Consider the following 22,239-nt stretch of genomic DNA (forward strand, 5'->3'; position numbering starts at 1 on the left):
GTTTCTTAACCTTATCTCCAGCGCCCCCAGGGGGCGATTTGGATTTTGAAGTGGGCGGAAACGCGCAGGGAGCGATATGGGGAGGACTCAGTGGGTGGTATGATGGGGGGTGGGGGTGGGGGGCGCTGAAGAATAATGGCGTCGCAGTAGGGACATATGATTATATAGTAGAACAAAAGTTATATATATCCCTGAGTTCTCATTGCAAATTAACATTCGACAAAATCTGTCACATCTCGAAATTTTTCATTGCGCTACGTGCGAAATATATGCCGACAATGTTTACAACATGTTTCCACGTATGCAGTGATTTATTATATTTAATGTAAAATTAATTGCGCATACTTTTAGGTCGCCAATTCCCCCAAATCGAAGAAAGGGTCATTGTAGGAGTGATAGTGAGAGCCCTTTGTGCATCAAAGATACTTTGAAACTTTTTGGTCAACATGATTTGTATTTGAGAGCTACAAAATTATATCTTCATAATATTTCTTCATCGTATCATAAAGGATGATACTGTTTAGTGTTGTGAACCGCAACCTTACAGGTACGTTATTATATAATAGGGATTGCTTTGTTTGGAATACATTCATGTTAAGGTTAATCGACCGGATGGTATGAGCCAGTACCCGATGGTTGATTTGATTACGAATATAGCACACACAATTATCATAGCGTTAATAATTCACGTGGTCCTCTGGCGCGATTCAAGCTGGCGAAGTCGCAACCCGAATAGACCGACCTGACTTCGAACTCTTGCCCCTTGTTTTAATACTGTCCTTAAAATAAGGGGGCGCCAGACCCAGGCAATTTTCGAAAGGGGGTGCTGCAGTAAAAAGGGTTAACAACCACTGCTGTAGAGTATGTGAATTCAACCTGATAGTGCAAAATCATGAATGACCTGCATTGCGTCTCATAAAGTGAAATGTGACAGGAACATGACTAATATATGTATATTGCACAGTTACGTGACCTACGTTTTTGAAGTCATCTCCTTAATCACTTTCTATCAATAAATATGTTCACGATGGTGACGGATGATTACAAATTATTTGTAATATATGCAAGCACCAACATTATTTCGAAATACATTCATTAGCTTAAAAAAAATCCGATAGAAGAAATATATAGTCCGGTTATATATTTGTGTCTGCTCATGAAAAGCACAATGCACAACGTGATTCATATTACCCAAGGCTATGTAATCAAAAGATAGGAGGATTCCTAATCGACCTGTCACAGTCTATTAATCTGGCATCCAGGTCGTCCGAGAACCTGATGTCAATTGTTCGACGTTAATCATTATTCGGCTGTCCCCCCTTTTAGACGTTCGGTCTAGTGCACTCGCACACTGCACTCGCTTCCATTCAGACATATCAACATTATCTGCGCTTCTTAGATGAAATGGTTCACAAGTTTCAGTTTTTTTAAAAATAAATATAGCGGTCTGGTCGATCCTTAATTTCAGTTAGAATTAGATGTAGATATGGCGAATTTGTGTGTCATTAAGGCCTACACTAGTGGCGAGATAGCGCAGTGGTATAATCCGCGGCTACAACACCAATGGGTGCGGGTTCGAGTCCGACCGAGGTCGACTTCCGAATTCCGATATCTAAGTGTTGGAGGTTTACCTAGGCTCCTCCTCGCCACCTCATCCGCGTCAGCGGTGTCTTACAAAAAGCCTAGAGGTGGGCCGTGCTATAAGTCGGCAGTTACGGAAAAATACAAAGAATATCGGCCTGGTGTAAATGACCACAGTAGTCGACAAACACCATGAATACCCCAAAAAACAAACAAAAAAACAAACAAGGCCTACACTCAATTCGGTCTTTAACGCTATGGACGCATTAGTTATGGAGTGACATCCAGTTCCGCAAATGCTTCATGCTGTATTGATGCCATGAGCGCCGGCTTATCCAGTTTAACTAGTTTTATCGACGACATCATCCTTACTGACGCAGAGGAACGATTATCAGGCCCCTGAAGAAGTTTGTTGCAGACCAAATGACAATACCAACCATAGCAATCTCCAGGGATCAAATTAGATATATTAGCCTGGTAGATTCAGGAGTCAGGACCTATCTATATTAAAAAAAGAACTCCTGCATGTAGTCAAAAGGCAAACCATTGCTAGTGTGACGTCACATTGACAGAAAATGTGTTTATACCTCATTTTGAAATCCTCTAGCGGGCGCTAAAGAGCACCCAGAGTTTGAGCCACAAAAATATAGTAACCCTACACTAATCTAATTTTTTGTGTCAGCTTACTATACGCAGCGAAATCGAGAGTGGCTACGTAATAAAAATGGTCGCGCCAGGCGCGAAATTTTTTTAGATTCATCGATGGTTTTCGTCATTCTATTAGTAGTTTCACTTATTTCTTTCAAACATTTATCCTTTCTCAACCCATGTGATCGGATTCATCGGTAGAGTCGGTGGCGGGCTTGTCTTCGGAAATGCAAGGTATAAATGATGATGGATCTTTGGGTGGGCCAACTGTTATCAGTCACTTTCTTTCCAGCTGTTATTTCTTGGCCTCCCATCAGGATTGTCAGTATAGTGGAAATGGAAATATATTGGAATCGCCCAAACGTACTCGAAACAAATTCATTTCGTGAGGATCACACGATTCCGAGTTGGTATATGAGGCGCATCATCTTCCTCTGATGTTCGCATCTATACTGTGGGGATTGGATTGCAAATTGCGTTACTATATATTTAAAAAAAGATGTAGCAGTGAATCGCGCGTAGCGCTAAGAAAATATGAAGATTATTTGAAATCTCTCAAAAATCCGTAATTTCAATTTGCTTGTCGAAGGCCGCTAACGCACACTAATGGAATTAGGTGTCGACGGCCGCACAAAGTTCCGTCTACGGCCGCAGGTTGGCCACCCCTGCTCCAAAACAGTAAAGATGAGACTGCATATGTAGGGCTGTAGCTCAGCGCTATGTTACCGCCAAACAATTTGTCATTTGAGTGGTACGGTTAATAAAATGATACCGGTTAACAATCGTCTCCGCCTCTGAAGTTTTCTTCTCGGCTTGGAGTAACTGATTAAATAACAGGTCGCTGTCAGTAGAACAAGTGAGGGGTGGCTACCCTCGCGTGTGCTGCACCGATTTGATTAAGTCGTGTTACTGACGAATATGCAGTCAATTCGCATTCATTTTCTTTGATTGTTGGTTTTGCTTTAAAATGCACATCTAAATCGCATTTAGTTCCAAAATATACCACATGGCTGTAACGAAAAGAAAATTATAAATATGTAGCTTGAAAAAGGTTACCGAACCCTCTAGCGACGGTAAAGTGTCGGATGGTGTGTCGGACATGGCCAACTGTCGTTTTTCATTGTGTCGGATGCTCAAATGTAAAGATACCCTATTGATTAGTGCGGACGGTTTAACATCACATCAGCGTTTACACAAGGAATTTGGCGCACACGACGAACCCTATGCAGTTAACCTTGATTTATTGCCTCAATGACGTCACGTATCGTCGATTGTGACGTAACAGTTGGCATTGATGTATGGCATTTGGGAATTACAACTGAAAATTTCGGGTTAATATGATTCTTTTGTCGAAAAAGGTTCCCGACCCCTGCTATATATTGGATTTGAAAGGTTGTAGATTTTCGTTTTTGTACCTAAGTGAAAATTTGATGTTCGCTGGAAGCTTTCAGATTAACGCAAGGGATCGCCAAGTTAGTAAATGTTAAGAACCAACCACTGATCTATAAGGTCACGTTATGTTAGGAATTGATGGCGACTCATTCAGTAACTGCGATATGAATGTTATGTAGCCATACCAAAGACATGATATTACATTCCATGCACTTTCGACTTCGTTCTTGAAATCAACTACACTCGATATATCTACAAGGGCTAAATTTAGTATAATATTTAATATAAAATGCTCGCAACTGATACTTTCGAACGTTCACTAAGGGAATTGCGATATGTAGTAATCAGATTTAGCATGACATCATTAATCGATATATATATGTAAATGTGTAACGTTATCGTCACGTCGCTTTAATGTTTACGAATAGAGAAAAACAAAGAAAGACCTAATGGCCTGAGTAAAAGTATGAATATTATTACATAAACCATAGTAATATAGTATCCAGAAAAGCTCAATCGTTTCATTATTCAGAACGCTTCTATACGCTACGGAAAAAAGAACGGGAAAAATGAACCAGCAGGGTGAATCGGTATACGAAGCAGGATATCTCGATATTTACGAAACAACAAGTAAAGTTTGATTTAAATAATTTAATTTCAACGTAAATATATTTGACTCTATACTACTATGTGTGACTAGGTGTGCTGCATAATTGGGAGAGTTTCACGTACAGAATTAGTTGGTCATTTTCCGTGACTGTTGCCCATTACTTCGGTCATTTCATACCAAGCCGATAGTTGTCGTTCTGATGACTGATCTACCGAGTGCCGACTTTTAGAATGGCTCAATTTCGGCCAAAGCTTTTTGCGAAACACCGCTTACGCAGGTCGAATCGGATTAAAAACCTTCAACTGTTAGGACGACATTTTGGAGTCGATTTCTGTCGGATTCGAACCCGAAATCCACTATGGTGTAGTGATGGAGGTTTATCTAGGCTCTTCCTCGCCATCTCATCCGCGTAAGCGGTGTCTTACAAAAATCCTAGAAGTGGGCCGTGCTACAAGTCGGCAGATACGGAGTCAAATATAAACAATATCGGCCTGGTGTAAATGACCATAGTTGTCGACACACCATGAATACCACAGAACCAGGGCTTTGGAGCTGCCGTAAATTTGCATTGCTCCAGCTCCGGCTCCGGATCTTTCTTCTATCTTACACTAGCTCCGGCTCCAGCTCCGGAGCCGCATTATTACCACTGCTCCGGCTCCAGCTCCGGCTCCGGCTCTGTAAACTATCGAAGGTGCCTGTGTATATCTGGGGTGGGCAACCCGCGGCCTGCGGGCCATATGTGGCCCGCGAGAAGGTTTTGAGTAGCCCGCGAGCTAATTTCCCATTATATTATCGAAATCCTGCTATATTATCGAAATTGAATTGCTCAGATTGTGAACTTGCAAGGCCAACCAAAAATATGATTAGTCTGACCGCAACACTTGGGATGTTGATGAGTAAAATATCAGTTCTGACGCATTGACAGATCCATGGTCCAGTCACATTTCAAGTAAATCATCATACATTACAATAAACTAGAATAGTAGTAAATTTTTCTTCAACCTTCGCGTGTTTAATTGTCACACGATTTCTTGCTTTGTAGCTAGCTACCCTCCCCTGAAAATAAAAAAAACGCCTGATTTAGCCGATTGAGTCTAACTATATTCGCAATTACGAGAGAAAGTCTTTTCGCGTTTGCGCTCGCAGAAAGATCGTCGACGAAGAAATGAAGGCACAAAATGATTGTCGTATATTAGCGGAAATCTTCGATATCGATATGTCCATATGCCGAATAGTCCTGTCCTTGTAAACTGGGCCCAGCGAGCGGTATACAGTTGACCCGCAATATACCTGTCACGGTGGATATTATTTTCTTTATGGCTCACTCGCCACTTATACTGCTTCGGAGCGCACGTGTGTTCATTTACGTGAGCGACGTGGTGAGAGTAGCCAGCTTTGTTTTGTTGTTGTTGGTCTGTTTTATTTATTGTTTAATACTGGTTGTATTAAGGATATTACCAGCAATTTTTCAACGGTATTTTAATAAGATATTCGTCCATTTGGAGTTCTTGTTTCGTGCCAGTTGAGAGAGGAGATCCAGAGTCAGCCTACTCCAATCACATTCTTCATAAGTCTCTACTTGGAGACGACAATACCCAAGTAATAATAATATTAACTTTGAAAATTTCTCGCGCCTGGCGCGCCTAGTGGGCAGCGCACTCTTTCGTCAATTTCATGTGGCCCTTTAGCCGAAAAGGTTAGCCATCACTGGTCTATATCGATTACTAATTTACCCGTAGGTTAGTTATCTATAGTAATCTAGAGTCTGTCAGCCGTCAGTGACATCGGATGCAGCAACGAAGATATAGGTGCCACCGTGTCGGTTTGTGAGGTCATAATGAATACTTGTCAATTGTCGATAACATCATAGTTGCACTGCACAAGAACACACTTTACTTCATGCCATTGCTGTGTATGGTATGAATATAGAATGCAAACATTTGTTTACATTCTATTGTATGAACATTCTGATGCGGCGTTTTAACACTGGCACTGTACTCGTTAACATTAAGCCATACAGCTCAATTCAATCTTTAAATAAGCGATTATTATTCAACTGTAACTGTAGTAAGAGCAAAATGGGCGGAGATCACGACCTCATCAATAAAAATTCGATTGGTACCAAATGGCCAATGGTTTGACGTTTGATATTGGTGCACTCGTTGCCAATCCCTCTGGTGTCGATCAAGTTTATCGGAATATAATATTTTCCCATTGAAACGAATTGAATTAAACACTTTACCATGCACATTGCGCCATGCCCATAACGAATTAAACTATGCAGTATGTACATTGCACATTTACAAGTCACAGTGAGCGATAATCCGGGAATACTATGTAGTATCAAGCAGACATCAAGAATGAATTTACGAAACAGATGATTACAAATTGGAAATCGCTTATCAAATCAGTAATATGTCTCCAACATAAATACCCTGGGCTCCTGACATCGAATTGAGTCGCTCGCACCGCGACAATTGTTCTGCTCAGTGTAACGGCGTTTTGGGTTACTCTTCTGCCATCCCCTATTCACGCTCGAAAGCCTTACTGGAGTGAATGACGATCATGCGGCGTAAGGAATTCCGATTCGCATGCATAATTGTATATTTGTATACTCCCTAACACTGTCCAATTCCGCGGCCCGATTAACGAACTGTCACGAAAGAACGAGTATTTGCTCATCCGATTCATAGCAACAATGATATGGAATTTCGCTGCTCGTTCTCATCATATCGACATGTGCATTGTGCAACGAAATCACGTTTTTATCCTCTCTCCCATTTTGCGTAATACATAGTGATCATTATTTTCGAACCGTACAATTGGCCAACAAGGTTGTGCTGATGATGAAATTGCGGGTATGCCGAATACCCATAATATTCACAGGCATATCTAGCATACCGAGGTTCGGCATTCATGTATGAAAATTGAACATTGAACATATGACTGCTCTGCTGTTAAATCCCCAGGAACATAGTCGGATAAGGTAGCGCCAAAGAGTAAAAGATTCTCAATTTCGCGAAGGCCTGCTGTCGAATTATTTGAACTCCGCAGATATGGTTGTTGCTTCGGATCCGGCTCCGGCTGAATTTTATATAGAGCTCCGGCTCCGCTAAAAATGCATGGCTCCGGGGCTCCAGCTCCGGCTCCAAAGCCCTGCACAGAACAACAAACTATGATGTAGCTGGGAACGTGTCATGCGTGATCTTGCCACCGCGAACTCTCAATTCCACGTAGGCTCATCTTTCCACTTGCGAACGCAAAGTCATTCCAGGTGCAGAGTAGCCTACATATATATGCTTATTGCTTATCTAATACCAGAGGCGGTCAAAGTAGTCAAGAAAGCTACTCAAGTAGAAGTAGAAGTAGCGACGAAAAAATCTACTCAAGTACAAGTAGAAGTACTTCTTTCATGAGCAACCTGAAACTACTTGAAGTAGAAGTAGAATTGTCTGACTTTAAAAGTACTCAAGTAAGTAAGTAGTTGTGAAAACGATCCTGATTTGATGGATTATAAAAAGGTGCAAATTGAGCTATGTGATAGGTGACGAGCTTGATTCATATTGATGCATAGCAGCAGGTATCCAATTTTCGATAGCATAAGCATTCGCCCACATCATGGGATGAAATGATAGTACAGTATTGATAAGGAAATGCGATGCTAATCCTCTATTTTCTCGAACAGCACGTTTTGGAAAATAGCATGGTATGGCGCCATCCCCCATATTATAAGGCCCGTAGTTTAGTCGAGGAGCAATACGGAGAAGTTATATAGGATATGGTGTAAACACTTTGCGCGGTTACTAAACGTTAATAAAAAATATGGTGGACCGTAAAAGTGCCATATTGCGTACCTTTATTTCCAGACATTAAAGGCATTACTGCACTTGCTTCTATACTTCAACATGTATGTTATCCAGACAAAATAACTGATATTAATTATAACTCAAAGTATATGATACTGGGAATTGAAAGTGAAATATTAATACTACTTCTAAAAGCAGAATATGTATTTCATGTTTTTAGTCCAGAAAGTTTCAAAGGTGGTATGCTAAAACAGCTCTAAAACTAAAAAAAATCAAAGTCCACTCTTCCAGATTAGGACACGCCATGGACATGCTAAATTACGATATGACAAGAAAATGCTAGATTGCGAAACATCAGTTTCAAACGTTGTGATGAGCCATATATACTGTGATGAATTATTTCATACAGGCGAAGGGTGACAATGTGGCGTGAACGGAACCACTCCAACCCTCCACCTAAATTATATTCACCGATACTTTCGTGAAATCATACCGGTCACTCCGTAGCCACTGCGCGCGAAGCGCGACGAAAATTCTGGGCTTCACAAAACTTTTATGAAAATTCCGTGAAAGCAGCTCCGAAATTCCTCAGGCTATCTTCCTGATTGAAAGATTGAACTACTTCTACTTGACAAAGTCAAAACAGCGACAAGTAAGTAAGTAGATCACAAAATATTAAGAAGTAGAAGTAGAAGTAGCGAAAATCAGATCTACTTGAGTAAGTACCAGAAGTAGAGGAAAACTACTTGAGTACTTCGAAAAAGTACAAGTACTTCGTTACTGACCACCTCTGTCTAATACCCTCAGAAGGGCACACACGTCCAAAATATATCGATACCTGTCTCGGTGTATTATTTGGCGTAATAGACAATCTCAATAAATTGGCGACGAGGAAAGTGCTTTAGTTTGCTCTCAAAAAATTGAAAATTTCGTACTAAAACACAGAGCGCAATAGAAGGCAATGTTGTGACAATATGCACCTAAATGCTCTACCATACAGTGATGTTACAGGATGTGAATGGCAAAGACGGCAACGCCGGTGCACGATCGGGTAATAACTTACCTCAATGGACCTCTAAAGCGAATCATCATATAAACGTCAGTGGCATGAGAAAATTTCTCTGTGATATATGAGACAGGGTATGCCGAGCGTTTATTTATCTCATACCGAAACTATCTGGCATGGTGTAAATCGGATAACTATACGACTATGCCAGAACAAAACATGAGCAACTATAGCGGTGGGAACACAGACCTTGAGCCATCTTTGTGCGGAACCTATGTTACGAACGTATCTTGTTTTCCATTTCAATTAGTCACTGTTGATTGCCAGCAAATCAATTTCGATCAGACGCTTGGAATCACCCTTATGTTACCAATGCTGAGTTACATAAACAGTTATACATTATCCCTTAGAGCGCCCATATTTCTATACAGTAATTTTATCATGGAATTTTGCTGTATATTACGGGTACCCTTCACATAAACCTATTGTCAGCCGAATTTGAGCATGCAACAAAATGAAAACCGATAGTTGAGCTTGTGACTTTTGAGCAATTCACTTTATTACCCCACGATGAACCGGAACCTCAACACCAACCCCTAAATAAACCTTATGACTAACCCTTACGCTGCGCAAACCCTGCTGTTAACCCATGTGCTTAAGTGTCGCATGCCCATGTGCCCAAGGACTAATCACTTTATCCAAAGTAACTTGTAAATCATTTTGGCCTGCGTTGAAGATGGTCAAGAAGGGCGGACAACTCCACTATGCTCCACAATATTACAATTAATAAGAATAAAGACGACAAGTGGGGTTGACACGGTCTTGGTTGCCAGGAATCCAGTGAGCGTTCATATGAGCGTTCATATAGCTCGGATTAGGTGCTACGTTGAATATCGGACAATACCATAAATGGCGATCGACGACCGTGCTTATGAGAAACCTCGGCCAGCTCACTACTGTTCCATTATTATAAGGTAACTATATTTTGTATATCTGAAAAGAGGACACTTTTTCAGAATTTTCATACTTAGAATACTGAAGTAAGATCCTGAAAAAAAGTAAATTTTCCCGACGTCGTGGTCGGTTGACTCAAAAAAGGTCATCTTTCCGGTTCAAATCTGGAATTATCGGCTTTCCGTGAGATTTTCCGTTGGTTGATTAAAAAGAAGGCCAATCACGTCGGGCCGTTACTTGGCCGCTGATTTCATAAATCTTAACCAAAATTCTCAAAAAAGAGGACAAATCCTCAAGGAGGACGTAAGCGTAACGTAACCCTACATTATTGACTAATCCGTGTCGATTAACACAACCGCTGGATGCCGTGCACCTTAAGGCCCTAAGGTGCAGCTGGAATCACAAAATTTTCCAAATTTTTTTTATTGCAGAATCTCGAAGTATGAAACTAGTTCTTTTCAAAAATGTATTGCTCTTGTCTGATTTCGAATTAGAAGTATGTTGAAATACGATTTCAAATCCCCCATTTTCGTAGAAATTCACCCCCCATACTCTTTCATTCATTTAAACTCACTCAAAATTGTCTATAAGCATTCTGCCAAGCTGATTTTATACAATAAATAGAAGAGCCATATGTCTAATCGATGAAGCGTGACTTTCAAAACATTCAGCAGCCCAGCAGCAGCCGATCGCTTACCTGGGAAGAGCTGAAAGCTGTTGATATTATGAGCGTTGTTTATCGTATTGTATACTATTCAAGATTGCATTGGTATATTGCTAATAGCTATTAGCTAATCGCTTAATTGACGATTAGGACAAAGACATACACTACGAAGTCATTTGGCATAGGGAAAGATAAAACCGTGGTAGAAAAGAACCAGTGGTTCCTGAGCAGGAGCTGAACAATCGAAGAAATCTTTTGAAAAAGATTGGAGCTTTCACCGCCTTCAACATCTGATAATGATGGTTCGGATTCGGCGGAATCGTTTTTCCTCGCAATTTCTACATTTTTGATGCAGTTGTTCTCAACACTGTGAATTGCCTGACTGTGGCTCATCCGGCAAAGGATATTGGGACTGCACAGGCTATGCATAAGGGTTATGCAACTCAAATTAGTGTCGCAGTGTTATGATGAAATTGATGCTAAAATTGTATGTTTGAAAGATGTTGGGGGGGAAATACGCGTGTAGTATCTTGACTCATACCTACTAAAATGGGTATTTCGACAATGTCACAATATTCTTGACATGTTGTTCCGTTTTCAAAACATCTAACTGATGTTTAGTTCAAGGTTTGCAAATTTTTCGAATATGGTATGGCAGTTTTGGGAAAAAATCATCAAATCAATCATACTTCATACGACTTATTTTGCATTTAGGCACTTTCAATTGTCTTCAAATTTGGCTATATACTGAATAAAGCATGCCTGCACCATTTAAAAACAACAAATTTCAAATACCTGCTTTACTTTTTCACCAAAATATTTTTCAATTTTCAAAGTTGATTTTCTCCCATTTCTAGTTTTTGGTAATATGATGTCGCGGGGACACGAAATTTTGATATCAGGTGACCTTCAATCCTGATCAAACTTTGCTCAGTACTAGCAATAAGACTGTTCTACCTGGTGAACTTATTGTTTTTGCTATAGGAGTTTAGGTGTACTTACTATGTTACTGATGATCTGAATTTTGTGAAAAATATTAGAAAATTCGGCACCGTACTGATATCAAACAAATATTTTGGTAATTTTTTCGAAAATTCGTTAGTTTCAAGCAGTTCACCAGGTGGTTAGAGACCTCAGAACACTTTATGAAGCCTTGGTTAGAATCTCTCAGCATCCATTGATGAGACAGGCGTTTCCCCGTACTAACCGTCCGATTCACCAATCTCCCCCCCAATTTGGGCCCAAGGAATTACTGTGAAATGCTGAAATTTATACCGTACATGAAGTTGGGTATGAATAGCTTACACACCAATTTTTGAGAATCTAGGATTGACTGTTCATAAAATATCGCAATTTGAAAATTTTGCGAGTCTAGCTGCACCTTAGGGCCTTAACACTAAATAATTCGATGTAAGCGACTCTAAATTTTACTAATGGAGTGGTCGAGAGGAATATGGAGTATCAGCTATGCCAGATTGGATTGGATTGAATACAATACTTACTGACACTAAACACATAGTCATTCCTTACTGAAACGTCGACTGTCGCTTCTGATATTTCATTGTGGTATATGGCCACACATTAAGGTCATTCCAGAACAAATATCTCGGGCATGTGTGGTCTTTTGAATGGCAACGTAGGCATGTGAAGTAATAGGTTTGCTTCCACATCTCGCTCTCGATAAAACTTCGTAACAATAACACGCGAACCCGGACCTTTTATGATTTCGCTTTATCGCCATGTTCACCATTCATGAATTTGTATATGAATGTGGCATTGCGTTGGAGAGAAAGAGACAACTTTTCGAAAGGAACAAATGCTTCCAATAGGCATGCCCTTGATAAACGCTGGCGCTTCGACGCTATGGTAGCAGTGGTGGCTTTTGGGGTGGGCGAGGTTGGCGGTCGCCCGGGCCCTCCCCTCTTTGGTTTTAGCGCTTTTTTCAAGGGTATGTACCAATCAAAAAGATGATTGCGTTCAGATGAGTAAAAAGTCCCATATCACGAGAATCATCAAGTCTCTGCAAGTTTGCATGCCTTTTAAGTTGGTTGTGAAAGGGGGGTCTGGGGCGAAGCCCCCCAGAGGCTGCGATTACATACTTATAGGGGGCTCCCCCGGAAGTCTCGCCTAGGGCCCCCTCCAATCGTAGGGCCACCACTTTATGGTAGGCTATAATCTGATAATTATCATAATTCGTCGTGTTTCAGTACGTAACTCTCCAGCTGATGTAAAATCGTCGGATCCGAAATCTTCTGTCCTCAAGCGAAACAAATCAAAGTCAAGATTAAAGAAAATATTATGGTTGACGTGCTTACTGGCTACATTGGTCTTCGCAGTATGCGTGATCGCGTTGCTTGCTGTGCTGTTGGACAGGCAAACGGTAATCAGTATTTTACCATTGTTTCAAAGTATTGTATCCATAGTGTTTAGTCACAAACTGTCATTTTGCACTGGGACTGGGACAAGATTCTTTGTATGATTCCCGAAGTGCTGACGTGTGCCACGGTAAGACACCGCTTGAACCGTACGAAAGAAAGTTACACCTGACAGTATCTGGTTACAAAGAAAGTCTAGCACAGGATAATAATTTTTTTCGATAAGAACATTAGTATTTCATTAGTAAGAACATATGATTAGATAGTAGAACAACTGTTCTATATATCCCTCAGTTCTCATTGCAAACTAGCATTGGACAAAATCTGTCAAATCACAACGATTTTCATTGTCTCATCGCGAAATATCCACCGAACATGTTTCCATGAAAGTAGTGGTTTATTTTAATTCATGTAAAATGAATGAGGCGTACTTTTGGATTGCCAATTCCCCGTTATAACACTCCCGTCACGCTAGCTACTACAAGTCGATTCGACATCTTCCTATCTTTTCATTGTATCGCAGTTTTGTGACGTTTTGAAATGATGAAAATATTAATAAACTGATACTTGTACTGATAGCTCGTGGTATTTTCCACAATATGTTTTGAACTAGGTATTGTATCCTGCAGCGCACTGCGTGCCGAAATCGAATAGTCACTGTAGGCTACTGTACAACTTTTGAGAGTGATGCCCTTTGTACATGGAAGATATTGTGAAGCTTTTTGGCCAAAATGATTAACTAAATATACTTGCATTTGAGAGTTACAAAATTAAATCGTCAGAATATTTCTTCATCGTATTATAAAGGATCATAGTGCTTAGTGTTGGTACCCATTCATATTAAAGTTAAGAGCTTGGTACAGTACTAAATTAAATCAGAGCTAAGATCTCTGCCATATTCTCAGTTGATTTCGTAGTCAAACAAATCAATAAAACAAAACCCAACAGAATTACCTTTCCCGTATTGTCAATCGCAGAGTAGAATTCGGGATGTGCACACTGTACAGTGTACATTGATCTCGAACCAAATGCCAGGAGCGTATGAGCCCGTAGGCCTTACCCGATGGTTGATATAACAACATAGATTGGATCCCGCAAATAGCCCATACAATTATACAGTCTAATAGTGAAGTCCCAACCCGAAACCGGACATCAACCACTTGCCCATCGTTTTTTACTACAGTCCTTAAAAGAGGGGGCGTCAGACCAAGGCCATTTTTGAATGGGGGCGCTGGAGAAAAAATATTAAGAACCACTGCCATACACGGATAGAGATAGTTGGCGATGCCATACAGAGTCGAACATATATAGTGTACAATATATACTGGAATATATCAGATCGACTTTTAGAACCATATATCACCAGTTTATGCCGTTCATATACACGTAGGGGAGATGTGCTAGCCAACCAACTTTTCTTGCTGTCTACTATAATCTAAGCTACAGCCAGTCAAAGAAGAATGTTTTTGGTCGCCACCTTAGATATATAGAATAAAATATGAAGTCAAATTTTGGCAGAAAATGATGTTTCGACTTAGGCTACAAGTTACACATTGGCGGTTACATCATATTGTCGTAAATCGACATTTGACTTCAAAATCGCTGGCCATTGCGATAAAATACCACATGTCATTATTACACGCAGTCTCGCTGCTTGTAGGCGTGTTCCTGTGGAAGCATGATTAATTAGTCCAACTATTTCGCTTGATTGAGCTACGTTATTATTGACCCCACGCTATAAATTCTTCAATTGAATTGAAGAAATTTGACTCAAGGATTGTATTGAATAAGAAAAGCATGTGACATCATATATCCTGATAAAAGCCCTCCACTCCTCACCAGAAATGATTGTAACTTTGTTTGTGTTGAAGGTTACAAATAAAAATGTATCGAAATCTCTTTTCTACTACCAAAAAAGAAAACAATTGCCACAGACACCATAACTCGCGCAGCATGCATCTGTAAACACATTCACAGAGTCTTATCATGGGATTATGATAAATGATTTTTCAAGTATTTTCGGTCCCAATATGTCGTCGGTACCACATCTATTATTTTGCTGCCATCTCATGTTTATGTCGGTCCGTGGTATAAAAATTCCCACCCTGTACACTGTTGTTATCCATATGATGAAAAATGATGATATTAATAATAATTCGTGATCTGATCGCTATTGCGAGAGGTTGAATAAGTAAAACTTCGTACAGAGGATCGAGATACGAAAACGGTCAAAATCATGAATATGTCGAATTCATTTTGGGAGATATCCATCCAAACACCTTCTTTATTGTGTATATTATCAAAACATTGTGGCTCAGCCATTTAGTAAGAACGCAAAAGAACCGCCTATCCCTCACCCATGCTATAGGAATAACAAGACTCATACTCATAATAAATTAATATTTACTTCTTCGACAATGGAAATGCGTCAAACTCAATCAAGTTGTATCTTCTAGTCGATTTCGTCTATGCTGCGAGCAAACGAAATATCACGCCCCGCATCATGTCTGGAACTAAAACAAAGTGGGGTCAGAAGTAGCGGTATACATCAAATTCAATTGCCGGACGAGCATGTTCCAATCGAGGTAAGTTCAGCTTAATAGTGTGCTATTTCTGTAACTCCTTCAGAATCATATTCCTTTCGGTTTGAGATTTGAGAAATGTTGGGAACAATCTGCTGTCTCTGACATGCAATATACCTGATAGGGATGGTGTGAACCTCTAAAAGGTTCAGGTTCGTGTGAACGCGAACATTTTTGCAAGGTTCTGTGTGAACGTGAACGTGAACCTCATGCTAATTCCAACCCTACATCTCAGTGAAGTGATATATTAATGTATACACGATACCCAGCGATGACTCGGGCCGCATAATGCCACAATGCTGAAGTACATACTGGCTATTTGAACGTCGCCAAATGTATCAACTGTGACAATCAAATTATATTTCAATCGCATAAAATCAATATCTTCCGCCTCTTTGCCAACAATTTTGACAAAAACTTGCAAGGGAATATAAGCTTACGCCTTACCTGTCTAGGTCAGACCGGACAATGTAGTCGGCGTGTGAGTGTTGCTACACTGACATTGAGTGTAACACGGGTTTATATATACTTACTAACAATATTACCCCATTAACAAGGTATACAGTAGAATCCAACACCCCAATCGCACGGATTTTGTTTTTATAAAACACTAAACATATGAAATCAAGATGAACCCCGTACGCTTGCTACATTTATTTTACATCAGACAACGATATCAATTTCATTGATTGATTGAATAAGCATCATTTGCTGACTACCAACAGCTACAAGTAGTGTATTTCGCTCTTGATGTTTTTGATTGCAGGTCAAGCTCACGGCAGAGAGTCAGTAAATATTCACAAAAGTAAAGCTGATTATTTCGAGCAAACTTTTGTCACAAAGCAAGTACAGTTTTTGAGATAGGCAAGGCGCATGTTCGTTTAGTGTTGATTTTTTTTTGTATGCTGCCAGCGCCATTTATAGCGTGGTCCGAAGGTGAAATGCAAAGAATTTCAACCAAAGATGTGATAATTGTGATATATGTGAAAAATTGTAATATATGAAAATGGTTCACGGTGCAGAACCTACCAAGGTTCGTTTGTGAACGTGAACCTCTAAATTTCAGAGGTTGACACACAGAAGGCCAACGTGAACCTCACGTTCACACCATCTCTAATATCTGACATATATAGGCTACCTACCGTACATTGCGTCTCGATGAAAAATAGATGACGTCGGCTAGAAAGCAAATTAAGTCAAATAAATTGTTTGAAACCTGTTCCTTATGCAATTCAGCTCCACGCGTTTCATAGCAGTTGCCAGAATTAGGCTGGACAAATCCAGTAGTTGAGAGAATCTAGAACTCATTATGACGACACAGCAGATTGAGTGATATGTAACGTTCAAAAATGTATCTTTTATGCGATCACAAGTAGATGATGCCAGCAGTTGTTGTTGTTTATTAAACAAAATGATGTGGCGCTTGTCGCCTTACGGCTTTTTGCACCACGGACAAAGACATAATGTAAAGTGTGAAGGATACGAGGATGTCGTATGAACTAATGACGGATATCAGAATGGAACAAAAACGATCAAACAACAGAATAGCCTAAAACACCGAAGTTACAAATAGCGGTTACACTATAAAACAAATTCAACTACGAACGGAATTATACGAGAGTCAACCAGTAAATCAGTAATACAAAAATTAACTTTCAATTGCGCACATTTATCGATATGAAATTTCCGATGAAAATCAGAACTTGAATATAGCTTTCAATACAACATCCATTGTAGCAGTATATTTATTAAACTCGAATACTTTTCGGGTGCCTCTTTTCAAGAGTTATCGGCACACTAAAGGGATTTAAACATATTTAAAAGCAAAACCAAAAAGGCAAAGTATGACGCAACAATCGAAATCACAGACCACGAAATTCGCATTGTACCAATGGCAACAATAACAAACTATGAAGTATACGGACATACGGTACTATAGTAGCAGCACAATTTGTAAATAAACAATTACACGCACGGAACCGTGACTATTACAATGACTATTACAAGAATGCCAATTACGTGGATGCTAAGGGCGGCTCATTTCTGAATATTTTTGTTCATTTTTGCAAAATTGAAGAAAGCACGACCTCTGAGGAATGCGAATCCGGTACACAAGGTATCAGATCGGCCGAAGCGTCATTTTAAAGTGTCATCTACTATAACCTAAGGTTATTGTCTGGCCATCACTATGTTGGGAGTATACTAAAAATCATTAGGACGTTTTTTTTTCTTTCTGCAAACTATAAGTCACCGGTAGTGCTATAATACATACACGCACGGTCGGTGCGACCGAATAACTGATATATCGCTATCTGTATTTCGAGTGACTTAGTCTTCCACGCAGTGGTGGCCTTTAGGGTGGGCGAGGTGGGTGGTCGCCCCTCCCCTTGTCGAAGGCCCCCCTCTTTGGTTTTAGCGCTTTTCTCAAAGGTTATAGCGAATAGACATATAAATCCGTGTACCAATCAAGAAGATGATTCTGTTCAGATGGGTCAATCATCAAATATCTGCATTTGTTAGTTTTGATGCAGTATGTCCTTGTAACCATGCAATAATAGATATGACCTAATCCAGCGCCTGGCTCAAATCTTGGCGTGATGTGCTGGCTTATTACTAATGTCAGCCGACACCTTTCCAGATTAGTGTGGTATATTTAGCCTGCAGCATTTGCAATTGTATCGCTATTCAATTTACGAGTGCTCCAAAGCCATGCAGTTGATTAAACACTGCATTTGCGACACCAATGGACGTTGGTTCGAATCCCGGTTCTGACCGACTTCTATGTGTCGGAGGTTTCTCTGGACTCCTCCTCGCCGACCGCACTACTACGGTAGTGCACTGAAAAGCACAGAATGAAAATGAGCCGTGCTAAAAGTCGGCAGCAATGACCACGATGGGGACGCATGGGAGCGAGAGTGAATGAAGAATGACTGCGAGAGAGATTGAAGGACGTTCCCAAGCTTACAAAAAGCAAAGACCTCTGAACATTATGAAATTCGTGTCGCGGAGCACAAGGCCTAAAAAGGCGATAAGCTCCACTGTGTTGTGCACATTAATATATACATACATACATCTAGTCGTCTCACGAAATTTACATTCTCAACGAACACTTGAATCTGTACAACGAATTTCGGTACAATTACTTAGAATATACCATACCATTTACATAAATATGTGCAACATCTGGATGGAATAATCCCAAAGCGATGCATGGAGCAGTCGTGCAATGTCACGGTTTTGTGACCATTGCATTCGTTATTCAGCATTCAGCTATCGATATAATGAAGTTGGCCCATTCCTGATACCGGAGTTTCGCAGCACCAGTCATATTGTTTAAATGATGCGTTCGATTATGACAGCAACTGCTAGGATGTACTGCAGCCCAAGAACACTATTGTCATGGTTGCAATGTCACGAATGCAGAATATTTTCGGTAATGACTCAAAATATTTTGCTATACCGAACATATTGCCGAGCTCAGATATGACTCCGCCAAAGTAACACATTAATAAACTGCTTAACAGATATATAAATTTCATCTGAAATCGAACCTTTGTCGACTCCCTCTATTACAATAGTTTATCAAACTGAAGATGCGCATTCCCAATGTCTTAGTGGTTTATGAGTGTATTCAATCGGAAAAAAGATGTTGCTAAAATATTGAGACCTCGTGCAATATTAGCCTATATCAATTTATCGGCCTGATAATTAAGTTTCCTGCTTAATAATGAAGCTATTTATTTGGTGGTTTAACATTTTTGCATGATTTAACTGGTCCGGCCCAGAGGCCACCAAAAGGTTTGAATCCGGACCGCGTTAGACACCATTGTTCCTATACCAGGGGTGTCAAACTCGTGCCGGTCAATCAACTGATTCCAGAATGTTACCTCCTGTATATGCTTTTCACTTGAATGCTCGATTATCGAGCAGATATAGATAATACACATATCATAACGATTATATTCCAGGAAGTGCCAACACCTTTATTCGCGAACAATTATATTGGCATGAATACCATGATTCTCCGGTTGAATACAGTTAAGAGCCGATAAGACAGTGGCGCTAACGACGATATAAGTTGGCATATTTCTATATTCCCTTTGCTGTAGTCGTAATCAGCCTTTATTCCCGCGTGTGCGCTGTGAGGAATTCAAAATATTTAACTGTAAACGCGGGCGTAGGAGTTTAGATTATTATTATTAAATCGCAAGTCGGGTTTCTCGTCCAAAGTCCAGAGACTTATATATCGGATGACAAGTGACACAGCAGTGCGGTGTGGCCACTGGCCATAGATATTTGAATCGGATATTTGTGTAACTAAATATATTTCCCTGTAAATTGCATATGACAGTTTTGCATTGGCGTTTGCACTTGTGTGAATCGCTACTTATTGGTCCATTTTGCCATAAAACTGTAAACTAAGTGCGTAAAGTTCAAGTTTTGCCTTCTCGAATTATATAGAGGGAAAACACAAGTATTTCCTGCAAAAAATCTGAACATTTGTTGCAAATGTGCTGTATAATAATATAGGAATGTTTCAATCTACCCAAAATTGCTTTGCGGGCCGTATGTAAGACAACCCTACATACAGTTATAGCTTTTCATATAATGAAACTATACGTTATAATTACACACACCCTGGGGCCTGGTTCATCTTTTTATCATTCTTGAGTTGATGACATGGGCAAAGTTATCAATAAGGGGACTTTCCTCATAGAGCTTCAAAACAATGTCGTCTGAAAATGGTGTCAATCGATACCGGTGTCAATTGATTATAAATTAAGGTTACCATATTTCGTAAATGTGAAGAGAGAACACTTTGAAAATTATAAGACTTGCAATACCGGAGAAAAATCCTGAAAAAATGGTAAAAATAAAATAAAAGTTAACTTTCTGGCTAAACTACCGAAATATCGTTGGTTGACTAAAAATAATCATAATAAGGTCAGCTCTCCAGCTGCCCAACTCCCGAAATAGCCACCGGAGCGTTACTTCAGTGCTGATGAACTGTATCTCAGTCGAATCGTGCCATATATTTTCAAAAAAGTAAAAAAAGAGGACAAATCCTCTTAAAAGAGGACGTATGGTAACCCTATGACAGACGAATTGTGACAGCCAATTGTTTTAAATCCAACGCTAGATATCGTGAGCTAGTTGGAAGTCAAAATGTCGACTTACGGGCAATCTGTATGTACCCTCAAATTTGTAAGTTTGTGTTTAAATCGAAGCATGTATTCATGGCAACATTTAGGGTTTTATTTGTTCTATTTTCTCGACGGTTGCGACCAAACATCCTTCTTTGACTTGCAGTAGGTTAGATTATATCACGCAGCAAGAAAATGTGGAAAATTGAAATTTTTGAGCGCATGTCTCATAGGTCCCCAGGTCGTGTTCCTTCGGACCCACTGGGTGGAAACCAATAATTCGTTCAGGCAACAAATATTGAACGCCCATAAATATTTTTCAAAGCGCGGATATTCATGTATTTTGTGTGGTAGAAGGAGCTTGTATCAAAGTGTTGGGCTAGCAAAAGATGTGCTGTTATCGGCTGAAGATTTAATGGCCAGAGGTCATTTTGCAGTTTTCGATCCATCGGTACCACATCTCCCATACAATGTCATTACTTGACTCATTATTCTCGTGAAGTTACGTGTCCCTGTTTATCGACCGCTGGCTCAATTATATTATTTTGCAAGGGTGATCTAGTAATTTGTTTTCTAGCGAGTACACGAGAAATCTCTAAATGTATACAAGAATTCATTATTTTAGTCAGTCGCAAGCACGATTAAAATGATGTATAGTTTCAGTCACGTTGCGTATACCCGTTCTAAACTACCAAATACGACGTTGCATTGTTCAAGGATGTTGAAACATGATATATTTTTAGGTCTTCTGCGACATGGAAACTGACGAAGGCGGTTGGTCTCTGGTTGCGAGCATACATGAATCCGACATCAGTGCGAAATGTTCCTTTGATGATCGTTGGTCCAACTATGCACCAAATGCTGACACCTACAAAGGTATATCGTATCTCTTTTGGCGTAGGATTTTCAAGGAGATAACCATGGAATATTTCATATCACCCTTTCAAAGCATATTCAGGTCTAAATACTATGGCTCAATATGTCACTGCGCGTGCCTGCGGTAGTCATGTCTACATCTCGCGTGATGGCATAGGTAAAGTGCAATCATTATAAGCTGGTGGTTCTTAATCAGTGTTCCACGGAACACTAGGGGTTCAGTGAGCCAATATCAGGGTGATTATCTACACTTATGGGGGGCTTGACCCCCCAGACCCCCCATCAGCCTGTACGTTTTTACGCTACTTATTACCGAGATTTCTTGTGCTATATAGGAACCCAGCTTATACCGCCTAAACCGCGCAAAGCGCAAACAATTCTATAATTCATGTTTGTATCGATCAATATGAGAGGGAATTGAATATATCTTGCTATCAATTTTTTTAACCTGTCTGCTCACGTAGGCCTAATCAGAATTGCCGGTAGAGCTGAGTGGGTTGTCTTGGAAAATGTGGGACCGCAAATAATACTTAAACATATTAGAGCGGACCTGTTGGTATATTGACTTCGCTACATGATGTTGTTTAGTGATCTCCTGTCT

General features: G+C 40.0%; 1 protein-coding gene across 2 annotated transcripts in view; it reads left to right on the plus strand.

Moving 5' to 3' along the window:
• Positions 1–3,661: 3,661 nt before the first annotated feature.
• The window catches only part of LOC145454321 (uncharacterized), a 55,784-nt gene continuing 37,206 nt past the window's right edge, over positions 3,662–22,239 (plus strand). Inside the window, exons 1-4 of one of the 2 annotated variants that reach the window (XM_080332346.1) lie at positions 3,662–4,251; positions 12,869–13,041; positions 15,493–15,621; positions 21,506–21,638. In XM_080332346.1, the coding sequence (XP_080188472.1) occupies positions 4,191–4,251; positions 12,869–13,041; positions 15,493–15,621; positions 21,506–21,638 (496 nt within the window). In that variant the 5' untranslated portion in view covers positions 3,662–4,190. The remainder of the gene's footprint in view (positions 4,252–12,868; positions 13,042–15,492; positions 15,622–21,505; positions 21,639–22,239) is intronic. The other variant, XM_080332405.1, reaches the window with a different exon arrangement.

This window comes from Botryllus schlosseri, chromosome 1, assembly GCF_051294905.1.
Source record: "Botryllus schlosseri isolate E-star chromosome 1, Bs_hap1, whole genome shotgun sequence".
NCBI lineage: Eukaryota > Metazoa > Chordata > Ascidiacea > Stolidobranchia > Styelidae > Botryllus > Botryllus schlosseri.